The 25,117-nt window shown below is 37.9% G+C and overlaps 2 protein-coding genes across 3 annotated transcripts; one reads left to right on the top strand and one right to left on the bottom strand.

Annotated features, from left to right (window-relative positions):
- Positions 1 to 3,427: 3,427 nt before the first annotated feature.
- Positions 3,428 to 13,744, top strand: znf395a (zinc finger protein 395a). Of its 2 annotated transcripts, none has more exons than XM_081347142.1 (10): positions 3,428 to 3,756; positions 6,354 to 6,587; positions 6,717 to 6,904; positions 6,991 to 7,097; positions 7,938 to 8,131; positions 8,225 to 8,325; positions 8,431 to 8,662; positions 8,825 to 8,923; positions 10,910 to 11,028; positions 11,965 to 13,744. In XM_081347142.1, the coding sequence occupies exons 2-10, from the start codon at positions 6,444 to 6,446 to the stop codon at positions 12,074 to 12,076; spliced, it is 1,296 nt and encodes a 431-aa protein (XP_081203268.1). In that variant the 5' UTR covers positions 3,428 to 3,756; positions 6,354 to 6,443; the 3' UTR covers positions 12,077 to 13,744. The 2 variants fall into 2 exon arrangements, with proteins under 2 accessions (XP_081203268.1, XP_081203269.1); XM_081347143.1 differs by having other exon boundaries at positions 3,738 to 3,850; positions 11,965 to 13,422.
- On the bottom strand, positions 13,583 to 24,850 carry pnoca (prepronociceptin a). Its single transcript, XM_081347152.1, has 3 exons — positions 24,753 to 24,850; positions 17,933 to 18,085; positions 13,583 to 15,791 (listed from the first exon to the last, which is right to left on the bottom strand). Exons 1-3 carry the CDS (start codon positions 24,819 to 24,821, stop codon positions 15,198 to 15,200), a joined length of 816 nt encoding a protein of 271 aa, XP_081203278.1. The 5' UTR covers positions 24,822 to 24,850; the 3' UTR covers positions 13,583 to 15,197.
- Between the last annotated feature and the right edge of the window lie 267 nt (positions 24,851 to 25,117).

The raw sequence follows: 25,117 nt of genomic DNA, 5'->3' as shown, positions 1-25,117 counted from the left end.
TCAGATGGTTCTGTTCTACTTTTAAAATACTCCTAAAGGAATAATTCACCCAAAAATGAAAATTACTTCATAATTTACTCACCTTCAAGCCATCCTAGGTGTAGATGACTTTCTTCTTTCATCTGAACACAGTTATATTAAATAGTATCCTGGCTCTTCCCAGCTTTGTAATGGCATTGAAAAGTGCCTGAGTTTTTGAAGCTCCAAAAAAGTGCATCCATCATACAAGTAATCCATACGACTCCAGTGGGTTAATAAATGCCTAAAAGAAAAAATATCTGTATTTAAAACTTTATAAAACTAAACTTGATCGCCATAACTCGACTCTCTCGTGAACGTGGTGCGGCTGTTGCCGAATGTCAGTGATTATCGTTTATAAAGTTTTAAATATGGAGATTTTTTTTTCTTAATAAATGCCTTCTGAAGCAAATCCATGGGTTAACCCCCACTAGAGTTGTATGGATTACTTTTATAATGTATGGATGCGCTTAAAAGAGCCAGGATATTTAATTTAACTCAGACTGTGTTCAGCTGACAGAAGGAAATCATATACACCTTGGATGGCTCAAGGGTGAGTAAATTATGGGATAATTTTCATTTTTGGGTGATCTAGTCCTTTTAAGTTGCATTTGAGTAAAAATTCAAATAACAATATAAACATGTGTTTTATTCATCTTATTTTTTAACTCAGATAATAAAAATGGCGTCTGACACAGACTTTGTGGTGTAAACAAGCCTGTAGAAAGTTCCACCATCTTTATTATGCGACCTGAAATGCTCTTACTAAACAAAACCCCGCACTATTTGGAGAGAAATGCTTTCTGTATTCTTCTGGAGCCAGGCTGAAACCCTGCTTTGTGGTGTTGACTCCCAGAAAGTGCCCATCAAACTTCATAGGAAATATTGGACCCACCCTTTCCCTCAGCATTGACCATACTGACTCAAAGCTGAATCCTCATGCAACAATTCAGATAGAGATGAACAGTGTCCCTCAAGGGAGAAGGAGCCTGATCTTCTGGTCACACCTGTTCTTTTCAGATGGTCACCAATCAAATGCGACGTAGGCAAGAAAGTCACATTTCCATCTGAAGATTAGGTGGAAGTTTCGCCACCATCGCTACCAAAGAGACATGATGAAATGAAGACATTGGATCTTTTCTGAAGAATTCCAGTATTGTGCAACTATTCTGTATTCAATTTCATTCTTAATAGGGGTGATTGTAGATTTTATCTGTCAGATCAATTGATCTGGATATGTTTGACTTGATGGATGCATACTGGTGAATATTATTAGGTTTTGAACAAATGTACGGATTCCAGTGGGCATGAATACATCCTATAAAATCTTAAATGTAATAAAATGTAATATGTAATTAAAGTAACAAGCGCTTTAGAATTAACCCTCCTGTCCTGGTGAGATTGACTTTATTTAGGGGAAATATTTGCTCTCTAGAATTGGGCCTCTTTTCTGTTTTTCTTTTTTTATGAGGGCATTTATAAAATGAGCTTTTATTTCTTTAAAATAAGCAGTGAAACTATTGTATTCATATTTAATGATTAATAATTGTGTAAACAACATGCATGAAGCCATTTTATGAAAAATATGAAAATGCATGATTTTTGTAAAATATATGAGACAGAAAACTATGGATAATAGAAAAAAAATAGATTTGAGAGTCATTCATCATTTTCTACAAAATATTGATTTTTATTATATATATATATATATAAAATGAAACCTAGATAACATATCTGTGAACTTAGCACATGGTTTTAAAAAAAAATCTTTAAAAGGAGACTCCTTTTTGTAATTTCCTTTTTTGTCACTGACCCTTGTATTAAATGGGCTACTTGAATCAATGAACTGAACAGACACTGTACTGACCCTAACTCGGCTAGATCTCAAGTAAAATATTACCGGTATGCAATATATCAAATGTTAGATGTATGTGTCACCAAACACGTGACATTTTTAACTGAAGGTGTTTTCATTCATGTTCAAATGGACATTTTGTTTATAACCAGTTCTTTGCTAAGCATGTTTTGCGATATTACAACAATAAAAACGGACTATAAGGGTTATTTTGCATGCCCTATCTAATAAATTCTAAATGTGTTTAATTGAATGCTTTTGTTTTGCTTGAACATTATACATATTCAGAATCACGAATAATACATTGTGAAAATATAAAAACCCTGCAGCAGAAAAAGGTTGCATCATGCGTTTATCATAATCATTATCAATACTTCAGTCTATTTATTAGGTCGCACGTAACCCTACGTGTAAAACATCGCAACCGTGACAACATCCTTTAAAAATCTTTGACCGGTGATCTTTGTCCGTAATACACGCGTTTAACGGGAAGTAAAAAAACAATAAGAAAAACACTGTTACGTTTAAACCGATCTTCACGTGACGTCTGTTCTTGCAGTTTTTGGGAATCGCACGCGGATCTGTGGCCGACGTGCAGAATGCAGGTTCTTCTTGAATGTTCTGGCCCGATGAAGGATGTGCGTTCTCTCACGTACGCGTTTATTGGCCTCGGCTGGTTCACGAGCGCAGCGCGTGGGGAGGCGAGTCACAGCGCTCGACCAATGGCGTGCGGCGGTGATGCCAGCGGACGGGGGAACTCGAATTATGTAACCCTTTCATGCCCTCCCCTTTAGAAAACAGCTACTAAAAAAAGAAGAAAAAGAAAACACAGCTACTGAACTTAAGATGTGTTTTGTACATTTAAAGATAACACGCCTGATGTTAGCTGAACAAACAGACTGACACCCTCTCATTGTAAACCAATACAATTCATCGATTTGTTTAGGATGCGAGACCAATCATAAGACAAGTGTGTTTCTGTTTCCAAAGCGTATTGTGATCAAAAAGATAAATTATGGAAAACATTTGAAAATAAATCGCAATGTGTGTGAGATGTTAAAGAACATGAAGACAGCTCTGCCTAAATCAATGCATACAGCCAAAAGTTACAAGGTACACGATGTACCCATATACAAAGAAACAAATACTGCACGATTCAGACACACATATATATGACAGCTAAATGAGTGCAATTTTAATGCACAATTCGTGTTATGCAATAAAAAGCATTAACAATATAAAATGAGCTGGAATCCACATTTCAAATCATTATTTGCACAGTGAGCAACAATGCGTCCATTTGCGTTCCTGTTTAAATGCATTTTACTGTAGTAATGCAAAGCCACGGAGATTTAATAAAAAGTGGTGTAGCATGAAATACAGTGTCCTATGTGTGTCCATTGTGTTTCTTGACCCTTCCTCAACTTCTGCGTAAACAAGTTGGAATTGTAGGGCGTGTGTCTTGGAAAGCGCTGCTTAGCCAATGAGCGTCGACATGCCTACCACGTGGTCAGGTTGTTTACTACAAGAGCAGAAGCCCGCTTGAAGGCGCTTGGGTGAAAACCCGGCACTGGATTCCTCTGATACGGCTCACTTCTGTGAAGACGGAAGCAATACGGATTAAACCAAAGTCAAACAGAAGATCACCTCATCTTTGTCATGTAAAGCGAAGACTGTAGATGAGAATAGACTGCTTCAATAGTAGTGTTCTTACGGCATTGGTGCTTTATCAAACAGACACGGTTACAGTAAATGCAAAGATCCAGGCCGGGATTTTGAATACCTAAACACAAGCCGTTCTGGTCTCTGAAAAAGGACATTTTCAAGTTACAGCCGGTCAGAGCGAGCCTAGTGGGAAGGGGGTGTGTTGAAATTTGGCAAAGGTACGTGTGTTCATTGAAAGTTTTTCTCTCTGTTTTAATGCTTTTGTTTCTTATTGCTGCGCTGTGTTTCTCAGACAAAAACTACGTTGTTAAGGTTAGTACATAGCAGGTAAGGTTAGTATTTAGGTTCGTACATTATTTCAGTGAATTCACGTGAAAAGCTTTTGGATGATCATGTTTGATACTTATGGCTTGTTTGTGCGACGATGTGCTTCGTTTTAGCAGAAATATTATTTTAGTTGTTCTATACGGCTTCAAAATCTACACAACTGTGAACTTTTGCATTTGATATGAAATGTAAAAAAAAAAAAAAAAAAAAAAATCCAAGCACAATGGAAAAAAAGTCAGTTGGTTCATTAATTCGTGTTTATAATCTGCAAAAACGAACTTTTTAGCATCTAAAGAGATTAACTGTCCAGCTGCTCCATTCTGATCATTTTCGCAAAAACTGCGTTTAACGCTTTCAATGAATATGGATGGATCATCTGCTCCTGCTGCGCGTGCTCGTCGCGTCGCTTCTGCAACGAAGGCTGCGAGTGCGAGCATGCGGGGACTCACGCGTTGTCATCTATTTTTTACAGTCTATGGTTGTCATTCATGTTCTGAATAAGCTGTTATTCCTGAATGAACGGATCTTTTGAGTTGGATCTCTTCAAATAATTATTAACCTCTTGTTCGATGTTCGATGCGAGTTGTTTTAATAGTCGAACAGCAGAATAAATGAAACGTTCATAACTTGATTGCTGACAGTTAATACGAGACAGAGCTGGTTTAATATAATAATCAAATGTATTAAAACCTGTAAAAACTTGCTCACCCTGAGATTGTCTCAAAGCAAAGTTAGGTTTTAAGTTTAATCTAAGTTGAGCTAAATCATGGCTGCAACAAAATGAACTCGGATACATTAAACCACAGTAAGCACTTAATAATGCCGTAATAAACAGCACTATGTGCCTATGGCTTCTTTGCAATGTTTTGCAAACATGTTATATCCCACGCCGGTGTGTCGGGGGGAAAACGCGATGACGTAATTACGACATGACGTAATCGGACATCCGAATCGCTTTTTGAACCGGTTCTTTGCAGTTATTGTTTTTATTTTTATTTATTTAAAAAAAATATATATTTATTTTTCATTTTTTGTTAATGTATTCAATGTATTGCTGTTTCTTCTTTGTAAAATAATTAATAATAAAAAATAAATAAAAAAAAGAACCGGTTCTTTGCAAGAAAGTGGTCGGTTAAGACTTTCCATCAATAGTTCTGAATATACCGAACATCCATGTACCAAAAACCATTACATCATACTATATTCTCCAACTTATAATCACCCAGTTAGTTATAATCAAACTTCTATTTTTAACAGATTTTCGAAAGGAAACTTTTTTTTTTCAATTAATTTTGTTTTTCACAAATTTCTAATTTTAGAATAAATAAGTTATTATTAGGCGCAAAAAACAAGCAGCAGCCATTTTTATAATTCACATCTGTCTTTGTAGCCTATATTGCACATTATATCTAACCGCTGCATATTGTGCAAAATTGACATGTCAAGTAGAGTTCAAAACACTATATATATGTATGTAGTAATATTGTATGATATTAATGATTTGCACAGTATTTTCTGCTCCGTTGTTATATATTTCGCATCTAGCTAGACACTTATCTATTGGTTTACAGGAGATTTACATTTTTGATGAAGTTTATCTTCTCATTCACCTCTATTATTCTGTTTGTATTAGCTTTGTACATATTATAAATAATCAAATAAGAATAATTCAAGCTGCTCCCATGCTGCCAAATATGTAGTATTTGGCAACCAAGTGAGTTTTTTTGGTTCAATCAGTTGGAATTACTCTGAATCACCTTTTACTGGAACGGAGGAAACTTAATACCAGACTGCAGCTGGTAATAATGGTTTTGTAGTAATTACCAATTCCTCTGTGCCCCAAACTCTTGGGTGAACATTCTGAGGTTACAAAGGGTAGCATGACCATAACCGTTTTAATGTCTTGCGTCAGTTAAAGTAGTTTTTGCATGGTTCATTATGTGCTGACAATGACTCATAGTCATTCTGCACAGTTGCACGTAAACTTCGAATTTTGCGTCATTCGTCCTGTGATGTCTTAATAGTTTGACACTTAGTTGCCGGATGTTTCACGTAAGGATGGTGACTCATGCTGATTTCACTGATCAGATTCAACAGTTGACAGCATTTTTTGAGATTAATATTAATATTTTGTACATATATACCAGTAACATGTCTTTTTGTTTATTTCTTGAATTTGTAAATGGCAAGGTTAATATATCTAGCTATACATTTATAACTTCGTTAAATCATGTTTATGATTTTATGTTATAAATAAACACTTTATTTTGCTTTGTTAAAACTAGTGATTGACCGTTATGGGTTTTTCCATTTTCAATGATACTGATATCTAGAGAGCAGGGTGTCTAACTGAGATAAAAAAAAAAAATGGCCTATTCCTGATATAAACACAATAAAATGAGGCCAAAACATCAGGCTCTCTTTCTGGCAACAAGATGTGCTGAGTGACCCGAACTACATTAATCATTTGTTTGTTTCCTCTTAACAGCTTCCTGTCCTTCGCTTGAATAGCGCTGCTGAATCTCCATCAGGAGTTCATCAAAGCAGTTGAGAAGATTCAAGGTGCGAGGAACTGAAAATGGTACCGAAAACCAGGCTTGGGAAGCGTTCCCCACTGGGCACCCTGGTGTGTGGCTCCTCAGCGGACGGCCTGACAGAAACGGGGCCCCATGGATGCCCGGAAAGTGGGCTTCACAGAAGCAAGCTTTACCCTGGACAGAAGGTAAACATGAATGTCTTTGTTGCTGTAGAGTAAATCAAAATATGACTGGTATTCTGAGTGAGATGCACTACACAATGTAAACACTGGAGCACGCAGCCACTTCATGGTGTTTTTCCTGATATGCTTCAGGTGTATGTGCACTGCGGAGGACAAGAATGTGGAGGTGTGGTAGAACAGCATAACCACGTGGACAATGAGGTGTCTATCTTCCTGCCCCAGCTTAACCAGCACGTTCATCGCAAGCTGGAAGATGTATGGACAAACCCCACGTCCAGTCCTAACTCCTCAGTCTCCTCGTCCATTGATGTGCCAAGAAGGTATGGCTTGTTATAGATCTCAGAATGATGAATGTTGACTTTTTGAACGAGGAGCACTCCCTTATAACTCTACTTCAACACTGCAGGAGACCAGAGACAGTGGACATGGATGAGATTATGGCTGCAATGGTGCTTACAAGTCTGTCGTGCAGTCCAGTCATCCAACACGCAGCTCCGGGGAGCGTAGCTCCAGGTTAGTTTAACCTTGCACGTTCATAAATGCTTTACCAAACCAATGGCACAGTGTACAAATCTGGTATAAACCAGCTGAGATTACTCAACGCTTGCTTAGATTGGCGTTAGTCACCAAGAAAAAATCCCTAACAACTGCACGTACAGTTTTGGCTAGTGGAACAAAGTCTTACACTTGTACAGGATTGCATGTCATCATCATTTTTAATAACTTCTGAAGGATAAAATAAGGTCCTACTGCCTAAACTGAGACTTCTGGGGGGGGGGAAATAAAATAGAATTTTTAAATGTTTTTGACAAGTCTCTTATGCTCACCAAGGCTGCATTTATTTGATCAAAATGACTGTAAAAACAGTAATATTGTGAAATATGATTATAATTTATATTATAATATAAATATATGATTATAAAATAACTTGTTTATATTTTAACATATTTGAAAATGTAATTTATTCCTGTGATGTGCTGCTCATGTTGAAAACAGTTATGCTGCTTAATATTTTTGTGGAAACAGTTCTGTATTCTTCTATGAATAGAAGGTTCAAAATAATTATTTTGCTTATTAATGCATATTAATGCATCCTTGCTCATATTTAAAAACTCTACTGACCCCAAACTTTTCAACGGTAATAATTTTATATTATATTATGTACTGTATGACATTTTGTATTAATATTAATTGTTCTAATGTGATGAAGTACTTATGTAAACGTAATTTACCAGTGGTTGTAAGGTGCTGGAAAAGCTTGGAAATGCTTGAAAAATGCTTGAATTTGACTTTGGGAAAAGGGATTTTATGATAAAGCATAACTCAGTCAACCTATTATTCTGTTTGTATTAGCTTTGTGTGGAGTGGAAAATGGTGGTGGCGAACTGTCTGATGGTGGATATTGGAGCTGCGACCATGGAAACGGAAGCCCCGCCCCATCCCCACCCGTCGTAGAGTTGGACAAGAGCGCCCCTCTCGTTGATGAAGGCCTGGACATGGAACTGGACCAAATGTTGTTTAATGAGCCAACGCCAAGGAAACGCAAGGTACACTGCAAACTGAATTTATATACTGTATAATACATGAGGTGTTATTTTTATGGAGTGTGTAGATTAATTGTCTTGTTTTTCACCCTGTAGAACTCAGTAAAAGTAGCATATCGGTGCTTGTGGCCAAAATGTGGAAAAATACTGACCTCAGTAGTAGGCATCAAACGTCACATCCGAAATTCTCATCTTGGGTAAGCATCACAATTGCCAAACGTCTCCCAGAAGTGTCTAGCCAATGAAAGCAGCAATCTGAGACGTTTAGATTGTAAACACACTGTGTGTTATGTTTTCTGCAGACAAAGTGAAGAGCACTCACAAAGAGAAGAAGACTTCTACTACACTGAAGTATATCAGGACATGGAGCAGACAGCTCCCCCTGCTGGACCCCGGCCCTCCTGCGCTTCCCCGTGCAGTCCCAGCCGGCACAGGCCCCCTTCTCCCTCCACCCCGGAGATGCTCCATCCCAGCCCGCTCAGCCAGTCGGCCCCGAGCAGCTCCTGGCAGGTCCATACTGAGCACTCTTACCAGGTGAGATGCTTTACATTGTTGTGATGTAATTGAACACAGTGTTTCCCTTGAGGGCTTTTAGTGCCATCAAAGATCTGATTGGTGTCACATGTCGCCGTTTGCATGTTGTCCTAAATGAAGAAACGTGGACGATTGTTTAATATGTTGATGTTGATTCTTTAGGCTCATCCACCCGTTCCAGTTGTGACTCCGTGTAAACCAGTTTCTGTTCCTGTGTCCTGTCATTGGACTCCACCTCTCACAGTTCACCAGAGCAAACAGGTGAGATTTTTTATTTTTTATTAAAGAGACCATATTATGATCTTTTACAAAGTCTTGGTTTTGTTTTTCGGAGTCTACTAGAAGAGTTTTTTCATGCTTGACTGTTCAAAAAACGCATTGCACTGTTGCAGCACCTCTCCTACCAGTCTGTCAGTAACACTAGGGTGCGTTTCCCGTACAACGATGTAACTCGCTGATAAACTACCATAGTATGATGCATCGTTGGAGGAACTAACCAACTTGTCATGACTGTTTCCTGAGAAAAAACGTACTGACATGGTTGCACTTCTGTCATTTGAACCCCATTGGTTCAACAATATAGGACTGTCGTTAATGACGTCACGCGCATGTGAAGGAGAAATAACTTGCTAATGCTAATTAATCTATTTGAGATCTCCGAGATGCTGATGTAACGAACATGGAATAAAAATAGTGAAGCAGTCATTAGGTGTCATCTCATTTTGCTTTATATGATGTTTGATTCATCGAGGGTTCCCTCATACGTCATACTCTGGAGTTCCCTTGCGCATTTTACGCACATGTGCACTCTTTAAAAATGGTACTGATTGTTGCCTCTCTAAAATATATTAGAAATATATTTAAATAGAATGAAATATATAAAATGTATCGAATGATAGGTTATTTATTGTGCCCAAGAGCATGATCTATTTAAGTCCACGTCATTTAACAAGAAGCTATGCTTCTAACTACAGTTTGAGAGCTGTAGTTCCAACCACGTTAGATTGCGATGCTTTTTGCGAATGTTCGTTGGAACTATGGTTTCGAGAATCGCCAAATCGTTGAACGATGTTGGTAACCACGAAAATTGCGACCATAGTTGGCTAATGATGGTTTTAGGAAATGCCCCCCTGTTTATTTCCAAACTCTATGAAGCCCCTCCTTTGGAAAAGCACAATGTGCTCTGATTGGTCGGCTGGACCAGTGTGTTGTGATTGGTCAACCGCTTCGAGGTTCGAGCGTGTATTGGAAATGTCACGCCCCTTGCCTGTTTTTGCGCATGCCTTGAACGGGAGTTATTTAAATAAGGAATATTGGCCCTGTTTACACCTGGTATTAAGATGCATTTTCTTCGATCGAATCACAAGTATACAAGGGAGACACATTCCCGTTTACACCTGGTGATTTAATCGGACTCTTTTGTCCACTACCGTTTTCGACTACCTCTGGAAGTGGATGAAAGCGGACAAGCTCAAAACGTTTAAGACCCCGTTTACACCTGTATTTAGCATAATCCACTTGTGATCCGATCAACCAAAACACATCTTAATACCAGGTTTAAACAGGGCCATTTTGACGTGTTAGTTCCCAGTAGAGAACTCAAGACTACAATCTTGGCATTTCAGGGGGTTCAGAAAGCACTTACTGAACTCCCTTTGGAGTGACTTTACGACTACACTCTTTGACTGATTCCATTATCATCTACAAGGTCAAAGAAAGCACAGACGTCTTTAAAGAGGCGTTTTCGCTGTGAATATTTATTGGTAATGGATGGTTTATGCATGAATGTTTTCTCTGAGGAATATACAAAGCACCACATGGTCTCAAATACATTGTGTTTTCGCACTGGAAATGGGAGTGACATGCCCATGTTGTTTGTGTGTCCTTTGTTCCGCCCACAAGAGATGCTGATGGTATTGCATTGCCATCTAGTGGAGTTCAGGCCAATGTGTTCTCTTTGTCTAAACGCATGCTTGTCACTAGGTTGAAAAATCATGTAAATATAATGTGATCTGCGTATTTTGATCTTGCTGGTTAGAAACAGTCAAAGGTTTTTATCAACAATATTTCTTTGAAATGAATCATTTCTTATTGCATATTTTTTGTCACGGTTTTACTGCACTGATGCATTGTTTGTACAGCTGAGTAGTGCAGTAATATAACCTGCAGTGCGTCATTCTGTGACTAATAGTGGTGTGTCTCTCTCTCTCTCTCTTTCCCTCTCTCTCTCCCTCCCTCTCTCACCAGGCCTCACCATTCCGCCGTCGTTCAGTTAGTGTTGGTGAACAGTGGCTCCAGAATAACAACGCCACCTTCAGGCCACATCCTGCCAGTGTTTCACCTCCAAGAAACCATTGCTCTTCCAGGTGAGATTGGATTGTTTTCAATAATTATACATATATTATATATTGTCTCTTTTAGTCAATCTTCATTTATAAAGTTAGTTTGATAAAAAAAAATTTGAAATTGAAATCAGACGCTGTTTAGCCCTATTGGCCAATGAGTGCAATTTAAAATACTGAAAAAAAGGCTTGATTTCATACTCTTCTCTGTACCTGTAATTACTTTTCTGTTGACGTATCCACGGTTGGGTGTGCAAGGGAAAATAATAGTAACCAACAACATCTTAGTATTTTACTATAAAATCCTGTTAAATTAAAACTACCCACTCTTTTATTTTTCAGCCAAATATTTAATAAACACACTATCGTTCAAAAGTTTGGTGTCGGTTTTACAAATGTTTTTGAAATTCTCTTGTGATTTAACAAAGCTGCAATTATTTGATCAAAAATACTGTAAAACAGTGATAATCACAAGTACTATTTTTCTGATTGGATACAAAATAAAAAAATTAAATGGAATTTATTCCTGTGATGCAAAGCTGAATGTTCAACATCATTACTCCAGTCTTCAGTGTCACATGATCCTTCAGAAATCATTCTAACATGCTTAACATTGCTTTTTATTATAAATGTTGAAAGCAGTTGTGCTGCTTAATTTTTCTCTTTTTTTTAAAACCGTGATACTCATAATTCTTTGACTAGAAAGTTTGAAAGAACAACATTTATTTGAAATAGAAATCTTTTGTAACAATGTAAAACTGTCACTTTTATCAATTTAATGCATCATTGCTGAAAAAACCCTTGTATTTATTTCTAAAAAAAAAAAAAATCTTACTGACCCCAATCTTAAACCGTAGTATAAATGACATAATGACATAGTGTTGTGAATAACATTTCATTAGTTTTGTTGCATTCAGATTAGATGTCAAATTGAACTCTGAATTTATTTTCTACTAACAGGAGGATTCGGGGCGAAGCCAAGAAATGCCGGAAGGTGTACGGCATTGAACACCGAGACCAGTGGTGCACCGCCTGCCGCTGGAAAAAGGCCTGTCAGCGATTCCTCGACTGAATCCTTCTTTCAATTGGAAACGGAACACTAACCTTACAGAGACTCACAAGAGGGGAACTGATCTGGAACTATGGTTGGAAGAAACCAAAAGAGCACCTTTAGACTTAACTTTTTCTACTTTTTATCACGAATACGTGTTTTGCGTTTTATTAAATGTGCTAAGGAGCCATGTTGGTGCTGGAAAAATGATAAAACAAAAAAGGACAGCCTCTGCCCCACAACTCCCGCAGTCTTCCTGCATCATATCAAGAACTGATGAAGTGTTGCCTTCCTTTTACATGCAGTAAGCAGCCATATACTTAATGTATATGCGTGTTGTTTAATGTGGTTTAAACATTGTTGTCATCAGACACGGATGGAAAGTTAATTTATCATTCCGACTTAATTGCTGAAATGAGACAGGAGAGATGTCTTTACTGCAGTCCGATGCTTTCAGGTGCAAAATTGGCAGCTTACGGTCCATTGTAGATTAACAAGAAAGCAGAGTAAAGTTTCAATATCATATACCGTTTATGTTCATGTATGCCATGTTTACCTGCTGATAAGCAGTTTCCTTCTTCGATTTCCAGTGTAAAATGTTGTAAGACAAACTTTTGAAAAGGAAATGGGAAGAAAACAGGATTTTGTATTACGATTTTGATATCTGCAATGTGTTAAATCGTGTGTCGTCATTATCGGTGTATGTCACAGGTTATACTTCTGTGAAATGAGACGATTCACTTTTCTGTCGTGTCATTATTAAGGAAGTATTTGTGTAAACTTGCATGATCTGATCCAATTTATTCAGTTACTTTTGTGCTTCTCGGCCCAGTCCGCTCACCTGCTGTTCGTTTGTTTGGTCTGTGTTCTTGCCAAAGAAAATCTCAGCAAGATAATGTGAAATTATCTGTTGACCATTTATGTGAAATATCTGTTGACCATTTATGAGAACATTGTAACCAACTGTTTGATTGGTTCATATTCTTAATACTGGGTCCAAATATTTTCTTATTTCGAATAACACTTCCTTTTTGTTTTTATATGTAGCTCAACTCCGTTTTTTGCAAAGCTTGATGCTTTGACATCATTAAAACTGAATGTATCTTATCCTGAAGATCTCCGGAAGTTATTATGCATTTCCAACAGCCAGTGTCATAGCTGTGTAAGAACATCCTAGTCTGAGAGACAGTCAATGAACCTCATGGAGAACAATATTTTTGTACATTTTTGTAAAGTACCTCCAAAGTATTTCCTTTTATGAAACGTCTTGAACTGTCTGAGATCTGTATAGTAGATAATTTCTTTTCATGAATCGTACGTTGCTTCATGCCTTTTTTAAATAAACTTTTGTGCAAACAAGTATGACCAACAGCAAGTGTTGCATTTTAATATTTGAAAATGAAAAGGTGGGGTGCTTTCAGTTTGCAATGAGGTGAACAGGTATAAAATATTACATTGTCTTAGACTGAAATTAATGATGAACAAAATACTTCAGGACACAATCATGTGCTGCATGACAAGCCACAGAAAATAGTAAACTATTTTATTGACAGTTCAGTTTTACTATGTACAGTTCGTGTAGTGAACATCTGATTTTTATCTTCGGAATAAAGGGGAAAGCATGACTCAGCAATGTTTGCATAAAATACTACATTTCATATGCACAAATTCAAATAAACTTTGACAGCTTAAAAATAAAAATAAAATGAAAGCTTTTGGTTTCCCACTCTTATGAGGAAGCAAACTGTGCATGACAGAATTTATGTTTGTATTGGCATATTACAGTGATGAGTCTTTGCTGGAATCTGGCTTTATTTATTTAAACACAGACAGTAAACACAGATTAGCTTTCCTTAATCCCCTTAGAGGGATAGTTTACCCACAAATGACAATTATATCATCAATTACTCATGCTCATGTCGTTCAGAACCCATTTTATGTACTTTCTTCCTTAAAACACTAAAGGGAGATGTTAAACAGATTGTTCAAGCTGCTATTTTCCCAATACAATCTCATGGCAATTCGTAACTATTTTATGGTTTGGCAAATTGGTGGCTAGTTCGAATTAATTGGTACATTCCCATTTGTACTTTTTAAGCCGAGTGATGCTTATGTTTATGAGTTAGGGCTGGATCTTCATGCTTACTTTTTTTTTTCTTCTTAAAAACATAGCCTTAATTTTCATATGATTAACATAATGCTCAGATCAGGATGATTTTTGGTTGAAAGCAAATTAGTTATTTATACAGCCCATTTAGCTCCAAAAATGACAAAAAGTGTCCAAAAAAATTGTCCATATTAATTCTGAAGTAATATAGCCTAATATATTTAATGCTAAGGACAGACAATTAATCTGTTATCACTTCCCAAACATAATTGGTTCGTGACTGAGATTGGTTTGATTTGAGATTTGAAAGCAAAAATTAGGTGATAAGTGATAATTAAAAACGTACTTAAAATCTGTTTCTCATAGGTTCATTAGATTTTAATGGTGATTTTGGAGCTCAAAACGACATAACATTGAGTGTCATCATGACAATTAAAAAAAAAAAAAAACTATTGCTTCAATCGTTCTATTTTGTGCCTAGTAATCACCTAACATATCGCCTTAATTTGGAGTTTTCACTATGGGAATTCTCATTGACCAATAGGTGGCAGTGTTGTAGAGGAGATGGATTTGAATCGAGTAAAGTTTTTAGTGGTCTCAAACCGGTTCCACGGACGGAGGGCCTAGTGTATGCAGGTTTTCTCTTTTACCTTGAACCAAACTGATTGAGTAGGTCACTAATTGGTTAAGATCTCCCCTCACCTGGTAGTCTAGGTCTTAATTGGGCACTAATTAAAGGGAAAGACCAAAAACAATATATAATTAAACTACAGGGGCCTTCATATACAATACCAATCATATGCAAACTTTAGATGTCTCGAATTGAATCTGAAGAGTTTTCTTCAAACTTCAAGCTAATAATACTTATTGTTAGCTTTGTTTGACACAGATTAGATGCTTTAATGAGTAAATGCACATCTAACCGTGTGGCACTATGAGAGCTTTTTGTGTTTGAGGAGAACAGTGCATGATATCTTTCGAATGAGCATAACAAATGGTTTGCTGGGTAAGTTTATTCGCTTCGAAGATCATAGCTTACTCATTCTGTTGGGTGACATCAGCAGACATACTATTAAACTCGCTAGCTCGAGTACTCATGCCCAAATACTGCTTGAGGAACTCGCTAAAACGCTTCTGGTTGTTCCATTTGCGAGCGGATTTGCGGACGCCTATGAAACCCCCATATCTCTTTTGCAAAGACCTGCCAGGATCCATGAACTTCCTGTAGCCATACTTGTTTTTGAGGAAGCCTCCAAAGCGTTTGATTAGGTGGATGGCAGCTTTTTCCTCCTCGTCACCTTCAATCTCGTTGGCTCCATCTCGCTCTTCCTCGGATTCCTGTGCCGACTGTAGTTGCAGGAACTTGTATTTTTTACTTAGCTGCATATCTCGGTCCTGATCATCCATTTCCAAAGCCCGTGTTATGTGGTCAAACCTCTGGAGGGTTTCAGAAAACTCCCCATCATCTTGGTCCACAGGCAGAGAGGTGTCCACCTCTTCATCTGCTCTTTTCAGCATGGCACCTCCAACCGATAATGAAGCTTTTGGTTTCTGCTCCACAATGGTCCTGCGACACATCTCCCAGGTGTCGCCTGGAGAAAGTTTACCATGACACTCTACCAGACACACCTGAAAGAAGACACACACATTCCAACATCAATATACTTTAATAACACAGACACACTCAGAGGTGAAGAATGTCTGTAAAGTTATTTTCAACACAATTTATCCATTGACTGGTCTTAGCTTATTTAAAGGGAGAGTTCACCCAAAAATTTTGTCATTACTTACTCACCCTCAAGTTGTTCCAAACCTGTATGAGTTTCTTTCTTCTGTTGAACACAAAAGAAGATATTTTGAAGAATGCTGGTAATCAATAAATGGACGCTGACAGTAGCCATTGACTTATAGTAGGAAAAAAAAATACCATGGAAATCCATGGCTGCATCCGAAAACTGATAAATGCTGTATCTCCTGAGTTACCTTCATCTGATCGATTTTTGAAGGCAGCATGTATCCATTGCTGCCTTAATATCCCACAATCCTGTGCTTTCCATTCTGTGATAGTTGAGCTAGAAAAATAAAGATGGCTTCTGAAAGTTGTGGGTCGAGAAATTACTATTGTAGCCAAATAAATATTCACTTAATTTTCAACAAAACTCACTCTATTTTGCTGTAGATCATTAAATCGTTACGTTGCCTCAGAAGTCTGTCCGAAATCAGTTTCGTGAGGAACCTTCGTGCTCAGGCAAAGTCGTTGCCGAAGTTTTCGGACGCAGCCCATGGGTGCAGTCAACTGTCTGGTTAACAAAATTCTTTAAAATATCTTCTTTTGTGCTCAACAGAAGAAAGAAACTCACACAGGTTTGGAACAACTTGAGGGTGAGTAAGAAATGAGAACGTTTTCATTTTTGGGTGAACTATCCCTTTAAGATGGTCTCCCAGTTAGCTAAACTAGTGTTCTGAGCAACTAAAGTCACGAGTCACGACCTTTTTTTACAGTCTATACTATGGTCACGACACACTACCCTCGCATATTTTAATATGAATATGTAAGATATATATATAAATATATAGTATATATAAAATGTATTTTAAAACTTTAAAAAGTGGGAGGAGCGCGAGCTCTTTTTCATGTAGCCTAATTCGGTGCAATCAATTAACCTTTTCGATTTAAAAGTCTGACTTCGAGGGAGTTTGTTAGTGACCAGAAAGAGGGAGAGAGACAGAGAGAAAAATATGGTCATTCATGCTGAAAATGAATAAAAAACACCTCAGGGAGAGCCTACGTAACGATGGAGGGCTACTCAGGCCAATCAGTTTCCGCAAGCAGCCTTGCCAAATTATGTTATTGTGTTTCTACTTAATTACACAACATGATAACTGAATCACCCCAGCTGTTTTGAGTCAAAGGTCCATCTTTAACCAAATTAGCACTTCTGCCCCCGCAAATGCGTCTTATTGACATGAATCAGACAGTGTGTCCTCCTCTCCTCGGAGCTATAATCAGCTGCAGTGCACAGCCACATTCCGCTGTTATGATCATTATAATTATGTCAACTAATGACGAGTCTCGGGGAAATTCGATACAGTTGAGGCCAAAGATCTTGAACAGTACAGAAAAATTAAATAAGATGAACGAAACTGTATCTGGGAAGAGTAACAAAGAAAACTTCTACATATTCTGAAGAAATATGCCTCTGACTTTTGAGTGGTTCCTAAGGTGCTTTAGCACGTTACTTTTGTGGTTTGGGTGTTGGTCTCTATGATATTCCGGTTTAGATATGTCTTGGATAAATCGTTGAATGTAAGCGTATGGGATTTTTTTCTTCTTCTGTTATAGTATGAGAATGCATGAGAATTAATTGTCTTAATTGGGGATCAACTTTGCACATTTCTCATTTGAAGAAAAAATTTCAATAGAAACAAAGAAGACAATTATTGTCGTATAGTAGCCTAGTCTATAAAAGCATAAAGCTATTAAAATTAACATGGATGATTTAGTTTTGGGAGGATTTAATAAGAATACAATATGAGCTCTTATTAAGTCTCTGATTACAGATGTTTGTATGTGAACACAATCTGTGACATTGAGATCTCTTCTGAAAGTGAGACAAGAAATATGTGAGATCACTGAAGTATTTTTTCCTGAAGATTCAAAATTCTTCCAAATGCTTTCCATTTAATCTTATTGCTGTCTAGGAGAGATATTTAAGAGATCTCATTTGTGATATTCTATATGGGAAGTGATGGCAACTGTAGGGAATTACCAAATTGTTGAAGGCATATTCATTAGGCAGTTTTTGGCTGCAGAAGAGGCAATCCCTCTGGCAGTCACACCATGCTGGGTTACACAGTCCAAGCAACAGCAGCGTCCACAGTGGAGTCTTCATCACGGAGTGTGAGAACAGCTGAAGTGCAGTCTGTAGAGAAAAGAGATGATGGTGCGAGAGAGAAAATAAGTCACAGAAGCAAAACTTGGCACAACAGTATGTGTGTATATACATTAGTTAAACCAAAGACTTTCCTGGAATTCCTCTGATTGTTCAAGCATCATTAGCACTATCTTTTGTGACTCAAATCTAATAAACTCAAAATCAAAAACCAACTGTAATAAAAATAGCCTGAATAACTTCAGAATTATGTCTATATACAACATTCAAAAGTTTGGGTAGTGTATGTAAGATTTTTTTATGTTTTTGAAAGAAGTTCAAGGCTGCATTTATTTTACAAAAATACGGTAAAAACAGTAATATTGTTAAATATTACAATTTAAAATAACTGGTTTCTATTTTAATAAATTTTAAAATAGCATTCATTTTCAATGCTGTTTTAAAATGAATAATAATTAATAATAATAATTAATAATAATGACCAAAGCTGAATTTTCAGCATCATTATTCCAGTCCTCAGTGTCACATGATTTAGAAATCATTCTAATACTGATTTGATTCTTAAGAAACATTGCTTATTATTATCAATGTTGGAACAGTTGTGCTGCCTAATATTTTTGTGGAAAACCTTTTTCAGGATTCTTTGATGAATAGAAAGTTCAAAAGAATAGCATTTATTTGAAACAAAAATATTTATAACAAAAGTATTCACTGTCACTTGAATTTTTATAACTGATTCTGTTATTTGCCTGTTTATTACTGATAATCTGTATATAAATGAAGGTGACTTGACTTGATCAATTTAAGTCAGGGTATGTTGTTTGGACTTTGTTTGCCATTTTCCGTCTTGGTTTGTCACCATAGTTACTAATTTTACTTTGTCATTCTGTTCAGCTGTTCATCATTAGTTACCTTTTTGATCTGTGTATTTATGTCCATGTGTTTCATTTTAGTTTTGTCTGGTCTTGTCTATGTATACATGTGGTTGTCCTATTCTTGTGTCTGTGTTTCCCTTTGGGATTATCTAATAAAAACTTTACATCTTCATCGTCGTATGCCTATCTACAACCACCAGTTGTGACAGAAGACTGGACCAAGAAAAGATGTTTTGTGGCTTTTTTTTTTTAATTAGTATTTTTTTTCTTTCATTTTCCCCCTCACCATGGCTTTGCCTGCAATAAGACTGTTATGCCTGGAGCAGATGGACCGTTCGCTGGCAGATTATACCCAGGACTTTTTAGATCTGGCCTGCCTTACGTACTATGACGATGACTTGCTCGGCATCTTTTTCCATGCCAGCCTGAGTGAGCAGGTGAAGGCACGCCTCCCAGCGAACGGTGGGAGTGAGGAGGACGACCCTACCTATTTGGAGTGGGTGCTGGTGCAAAATGGACTGGATTTTGTCGTCAGCCCCGAAGAGGACACCAGCCCTACTCCCAACCCAGAGTCCAGCCAGACACCACCATGTGAGATGACACGAAGCCTGAGCCCACCGCAGACTGTTGTTTTTACTTTGGAGAGGATGATTCCCTGATCCCACCCGAATCAGACGCTTCAGATTCAAATCTATGGATCCCACAGCCTCCCTCTCCCACCTCCTCTCAAAACCTCAAGCAGTCCTTCTACCCAGACTCCGCTGTCTCCCGACAGCCCCTCTGTTCCTCCTCAGCCTCCTCACAATGATCTGGATTCACCTCGGGTCTTCTGTGAGCCACCTACCCCTGGTTGAGTGGATCCCCTGGCTCCGCCTCCAGCTGCTGATCCCGTCACTCCTCTTCAGCCCGTCGCCCTGACTCCTCCACCTTCGCGTCTCCCCCCCTTGGCTCCACTGGGCTCCCTCGGCCTGCCGGCTCCGCCTCGGGTAGACGTCGACATGACTACGCCACAGACCTACGAGACATCTGCTGTGCTCTGTCTCTCCATCCCTACAGCTCCATCTGGCTCCGACCTACCTCCGGCTTTGCCTTAGACCTCAGTCACTCCAGTTCAACCTCAGCCCTCCGGTATCCCGGTTCCACCTCGGGGGGTCATCGCTACAGTTTCATCACGGCCTCCGAAGCCTACGGTGTCGCACCGGAACACCGGCTCTCCAACTGCACCCAGCGCTCCACCGCCATCAGCTCATTGTCAGTCGTCGCCAAGGAAATTCCCGCCATGATTCCTCCCTCCTTTGCCGCCGCCGTGGATTTCCATCCTGGCTGGACTCTGGGATTCCACCTGGCTTCCCCTGCTCCGGGCTTTTCCCTGGCTCCACCCACCATCTACACCACCTTTGTTTTCTCAGTCTTCACTCCTCCTGGTTTCCCGTCCTCCACCAGAGCCTCCTCCTTCCTCTGTCGGCGCGAGGTCACTCCTCTTCGGGATGGGGCGTACTGTCAGGGTTATATGATGTTTGGATTTGTTTGCCGTTTTACTGCCTTAGTTTGTCACCATAGTTATTAATTTGATTTAGTCATTCTGTTCAGCTGTTCATCATTAGTTACATTATTTGATCTGTGTATTTAAGTCCTTGTGTTTCATTTGAGTTTTGTCCAGTCTCGATGTATACGTGTGGTTGCGCTATTCCTGCCTTGATCTGTGTTTGCCTTTTGGATTATCTATTAAAAACTTTACTTTGACATTCATCTTCATCGTCGCGTGCCTATCTACAACCACCAGTTGTGACATTTAATGCATCCTTGCTGAATAAAAGTATTAACTTCTTAAACTTTCAGACTCAACTTTAGAATGGTAATGGTGAGCATAAACCCTTTGAAATCTGGCTAGAAGCTCAAGAGTCCCCAGCTAGAAAATGAAAGCATTGTTTTTGAAGAACTGGAATAAGACCCCCTGAGCTTAGAATGTCACATTAGAGCTAAATATGTTACCTAGTCCATATAGAAAATAACTTGATTGCAGATTAATCATAGTTTATTATAAAATAATTATGTTATATTGTCGCAGTGTTTAGTTGGTTGCTGGGCGACTTCGTTTAATAAGTTGTAATGGACTGTTTTCTTTATGGAAGCTTTAGATACATTAATTTAATACAATAATTTCAACTCAGTTCAGTATTTAATGATCAATTTATTTGTTTATTTGGCAATTAGCCATGTAATGGGCAGAATAATGTACAGGCAGAAGGTCATTATTGCAAAATAATCTCCTTCAGGGTAAGATTATTTTTTGATAATGACTGTCTGAATGTACTTTATCACTCACATAATCTAAACTAGATTTTGATGTAAAAATGTATCATATGTGTGATGTTAATAAACTATATTTAAAGGTACTTTTTGATTGAATTTGAGACAGACTTAGCATTTGCATGTACTTCATTAGCAAAACTCATCATCTGTAGTAATTGAAGCTAGAATTAGTGCTTGTGGCGTAATGGGGGCAGAATAGAGAAGAGGAGGAGGATTTGAGCCGCTGTGATGCATGCTGGTTAAGCAGTCACCACATTATTCCAAACAATAGAAAGGACTATAAAGCTTCAGCATTTAAGCACTTTAAGAATAATAACCTTATTCTGTGGCTTCCTGCTCAAGCAAATAAAGCACAGATGAGAATGTAGTCTACATTTCAGCATTGACAGCACTGACCGCCAAACCATCAGTTGTTTAGTTGCTTCAAAAGCAACTTCAAGATAAATCAATTTCACCTGCATTACACTTGTACTGAAGGTGTCACCATGAACAAAAGCAAAGGTGTAAGTCACTGAGTTTTATTGAATTTGGTCACTGTACGAGCAACAGACAGGAAAGACATGTAATTATAAGTGTGTGAGTGAATTACACAACTTTATGTAGGGGAGAATGAACTAGATATTGATTTTCACCACCCCCTTTAGCTAATTTAGTTTTTTTTCTCTTCTCGGGAACTACAAGATGACGCACCTAAATGGATTCTGGCCAGGGTGCAGCATTGTGTAGAGGTGATATTTCAAGTGAAGATTGTTTGTTGCAACTACAGTATTTCTGTTCAGCAGTATTTATTCTTGTTGAAGTTTCTCATTTGAATTTAGATTACCAAGACAAGCTTTCTGTGCACCTCAAGTGCCCCAGAAGTTCTTAATTTCACTTTTTACAGACCTATACATGTGGGATGCAGAGCTTGGCAGGCCTTCAAAATGTAATTAACTAACTCAATTATGTAATAAAAAAGACTTAACCAAGATAGACACAGTGATTTAACTCCTGACCTTTGGAATTATCTCATATACCCAAAGGAAAGAACAATCTCTCATTGACTAAGTGGGAGGAAATTGGTACAGTTTGAGAAACTGTGCTTTTTATATCATAAGAGAGCGTTTCTGTTTTGAAAAGGAAATAGTGATCTTTTCTGCAGTAGCAGTGCATTATTTGTGACATTGTCTGCCATCTGCAGCTGGAGTGGCACTTATACCAAAATAAGATTAATTTAAAATTGTTTAATGCTGCACAGAGGAGGCATAAATGCGTTTACTCAGAAATTACAATTGCACTCTAAAAAAATCCTGGGTTTAGCCTGTGTTTGGGGGTTATTTTTTGTGTTACCTTGCTCCTGGGTCAAACGTAACAACCCAGCGGTTGAGTTATTTATCGCGGACTTTTTGTATCCTCTGTAGAGAGTAGTTCTCTGGCATCGAATTGGTGCATTTCTTCGGTAAATACAGGTTTGTGTAGGCTACGGTTTATTTTATTTATACAATTGTAGCCTACTGTGCTGTAAAAACATTTAATTTTATGCAAAGCAACATAAAGGGATGCGATGTGAGTCATCTAAACGAGTGTGGCATCGGTCTTTTCGCGTGATGGAAACGCCTGGTGGTGCCTTGCATAAAATACAATTTTACTCGTAGCCTAATAAAGATATATACTAAATCTAATTACTTTGAATGTTAAATGTGCCCTCAGAGCTGTTCACTGTTTGTTTATGGGCAAGTTATGGAGTCAGTCACAGCATATTTCGGCTAGTGAAACGCTAGGCGGGCGGCGGTCTGAAGTTAGCAGTTCCCCCGCCGAACCCGATACCAACTCCGGCACGAGAAACAGGCAGCGTCGTTACGGTGGAAACGGGATAACAGAGACTGGTCGATTACACGTGAGTTACCTCTAAATGTTTATTTTTTTTTTACTTCTAATGTTTGTAAAATAATTTTAAATATAGGAAATATTGTATAGCCTATATACTACATACTTTACTGTAGGCTAAAATATAATACAGGCCTATGCTATATCGAAAATAAAGTAAGTTATTCAAACCAGTGGTTGTGTTGAGTACACAAGTTTAGATAGTTTAACTTAATCTGTAATCACTCATTCTTGTATGAAGTAAAAATAAGCGAGTATTATAGATAAAATTAAATAATAAAATCAACCCATTGTTGTTGGGTTTAATAAACAACCAAATTTGCTGGGTAAAATTAGCCCAACAATTTCTGTCCTAGTATGTAGCCTACCCAAATTGCGTTGTTTTTAACCCTGTGTTTTTTAGAGTGGTATAAATAAATTAATGTTTTAAATTTGACATTATTGAAAGATGAAAGCCTGTTTCTGCTTCAGAGTAAAAAAAGAATTAACAAATGAAAAAAGTGAATTGCGATTTTATACCTGACAATTGACCTTTCGCCGAGCCCCGCCCCCCTTAGTTACTGTTGCTACGTCCGACAAACAAATGGTCAAACACGACCAGCGCGACAGATTGCCATGACGGAAAGAGGTATACCCGTGCGTGTCAGTGACCTTTTTTGGAGCAATACCTCCGCGATATCCTCCAGATTGAGGCAAAAAGGGTTACAGTATGCAGTGGAGGGATATATTATAATATAAAAATACGCAATGAAGGAGACACGACTACTATCTACGTCTCTATCGAGGCTAATGCTTAACGTTACCGGTGTTCATACACATCATTTGTGATTATGACAAAGAACAAGGAAACAAGTGTTTAAAATCATTGTAAGACACTTACTGTTGTGTTTTTGTGTGAAAGAAAAAACTGTATCTGAAAATAAAAGTGCTGTCAGCAATAATTTCTTATGTGTGTTTTTTCGCATAACACGACTAAAATTTTAAATGCTGCAAAACACATGGGAGTTATATTCCAGATGCTGTAGTTTATTTGATCAGTCACAGTATATCATTAACCAAGCTTAATTTGACTTTTCAACTACAATTAGGCAGGGTGAACTGAAAAGCTTTTACAATCTTTTAGCTATAACGTTAACTTATATCACTGACAAAAGTATGTGGTGCATTTTCTTCCAAAAATGATTTTCTTTCTCAAATTCATGCTTCAAGTTGACAAAGCACAATAAACGAAATCACACAATAACTGTTTAACCAGACATAGCCTTAATTTGCATCTAAATAACTTTCATTGATTGTCTTTCATAATGCACTTACCATAATATTTATTTATTAGATACCACAGCCAGCAGGCGTATAGGGCTTGGGCGTCGTGACGTCATACTTGGCGTGGCGGCCATGTTGATTAGTGATGGGCAATCCGGCTCTTTTTCGTGAGCCGGCTCGTTTGACTCAGCTCACTGAAAAGAGCCGGCTCTTTTGACTCACAAACGGCTCTTTAAAAATATGTTTTAACTCGCTGAAAGTCCATCACACAACTGTGCAACGTGAATATTCACATTTTTAATTGTCCATAACAACCCAAAAACGTGTCTGCTTGCCTTGCACATCTAATTAATGGGCAAAGTTATGACTATTTTTCTTACCTTCTTTTTTAAAATTGTATGGATGTTATTGAGCTTGTAGAAGTTTAGCGCTTGTGTTCTTCTGAACATCTTGCGCTGCAATTGCACGATGTCATTTCTGAGTCATCAGACCATAAACTATCTCTCTTTTAAATGCCTATTCCACAAGTGGTAGGCTACGATTGGCTGTTTTAAAATATAATAATTCATATCGAAACAAAATAACCCAGGCAGTCTCATCTACGAGACGTTTAGGCCTCATCCAATAGTACTGACAGCTGGGCTCATAGCTTGCAGGTTTTGGCAAACTTTTTTCATTTGACTGGTTCAACCGCCACCCGCCCGAATTTAATTAAAATATTATTTTACGTCACATCATCCGCCCG

Source organism: Scardinius erythrophthalmus (assembly GCF_964197995.2).
Source record: "Scardinius erythrophthalmus genome assembly, chromosome: 19".
In the NCBI taxonomy this organism is placed as follows: domain Eukaryota; kingdom Metazoa; phylum Chordata; class Actinopteri; order Cypriniformes; family Leuciscidae; genus Scardinius; species Scardinius erythrophthalmus.
Note: the sequence above shows the minus strand (reverse complement) of the source record. Positions and strands in the feature narration are given on the sequence as shown.

Excerpts from the sequence above, each read along its gene's own strand:
- znf395a (XM_081347142.1), top strand. The coding sequence starts at position 6,444 with ATGGTACCGAAAACCAGGCTTGGGAAGCGTTCCCCACTGGGCACCCTG. Across the intron at positions 8,326-8,430 it reads ATCCGAAATTCTCATCTTGG|ACAAAGTGAAGAGCACTCAC; the intron begins GTAAGCATCACA and ends TGTTTTCTGCAG. Across the intron at positions 11,029-11,964 it reads AGAAACCATTGCTCTTCCAG|GAGGATTCGGGGCGAAGCCA; the intron begins GTGAGATTGGAT and ends TTCTACTAACAG.
- pnoca (XM_081347152.1), bottom strand. The coding sequence starts at position 24,821 with ATGTTCAGAAGAACACAAGCGCTAAACTTCTACAAGCTCAATAACATC. Across the intron at positions 18,086-24,752 it reads ATACAATTTTAAAAAAGAAG|ACTGCACTTCAGCTGTTCTC; the intron begins GTAAGAAAAATA and ends TTTTCTCTACAG. Across the intron at positions 15,792-17,932 it reads AATATGCCTTCAACAATTTG|GTGTGTCTGGTAGAGTGTCA; the intron begins GTAATTCCCTAC and ends GTCTTCTTTCAG.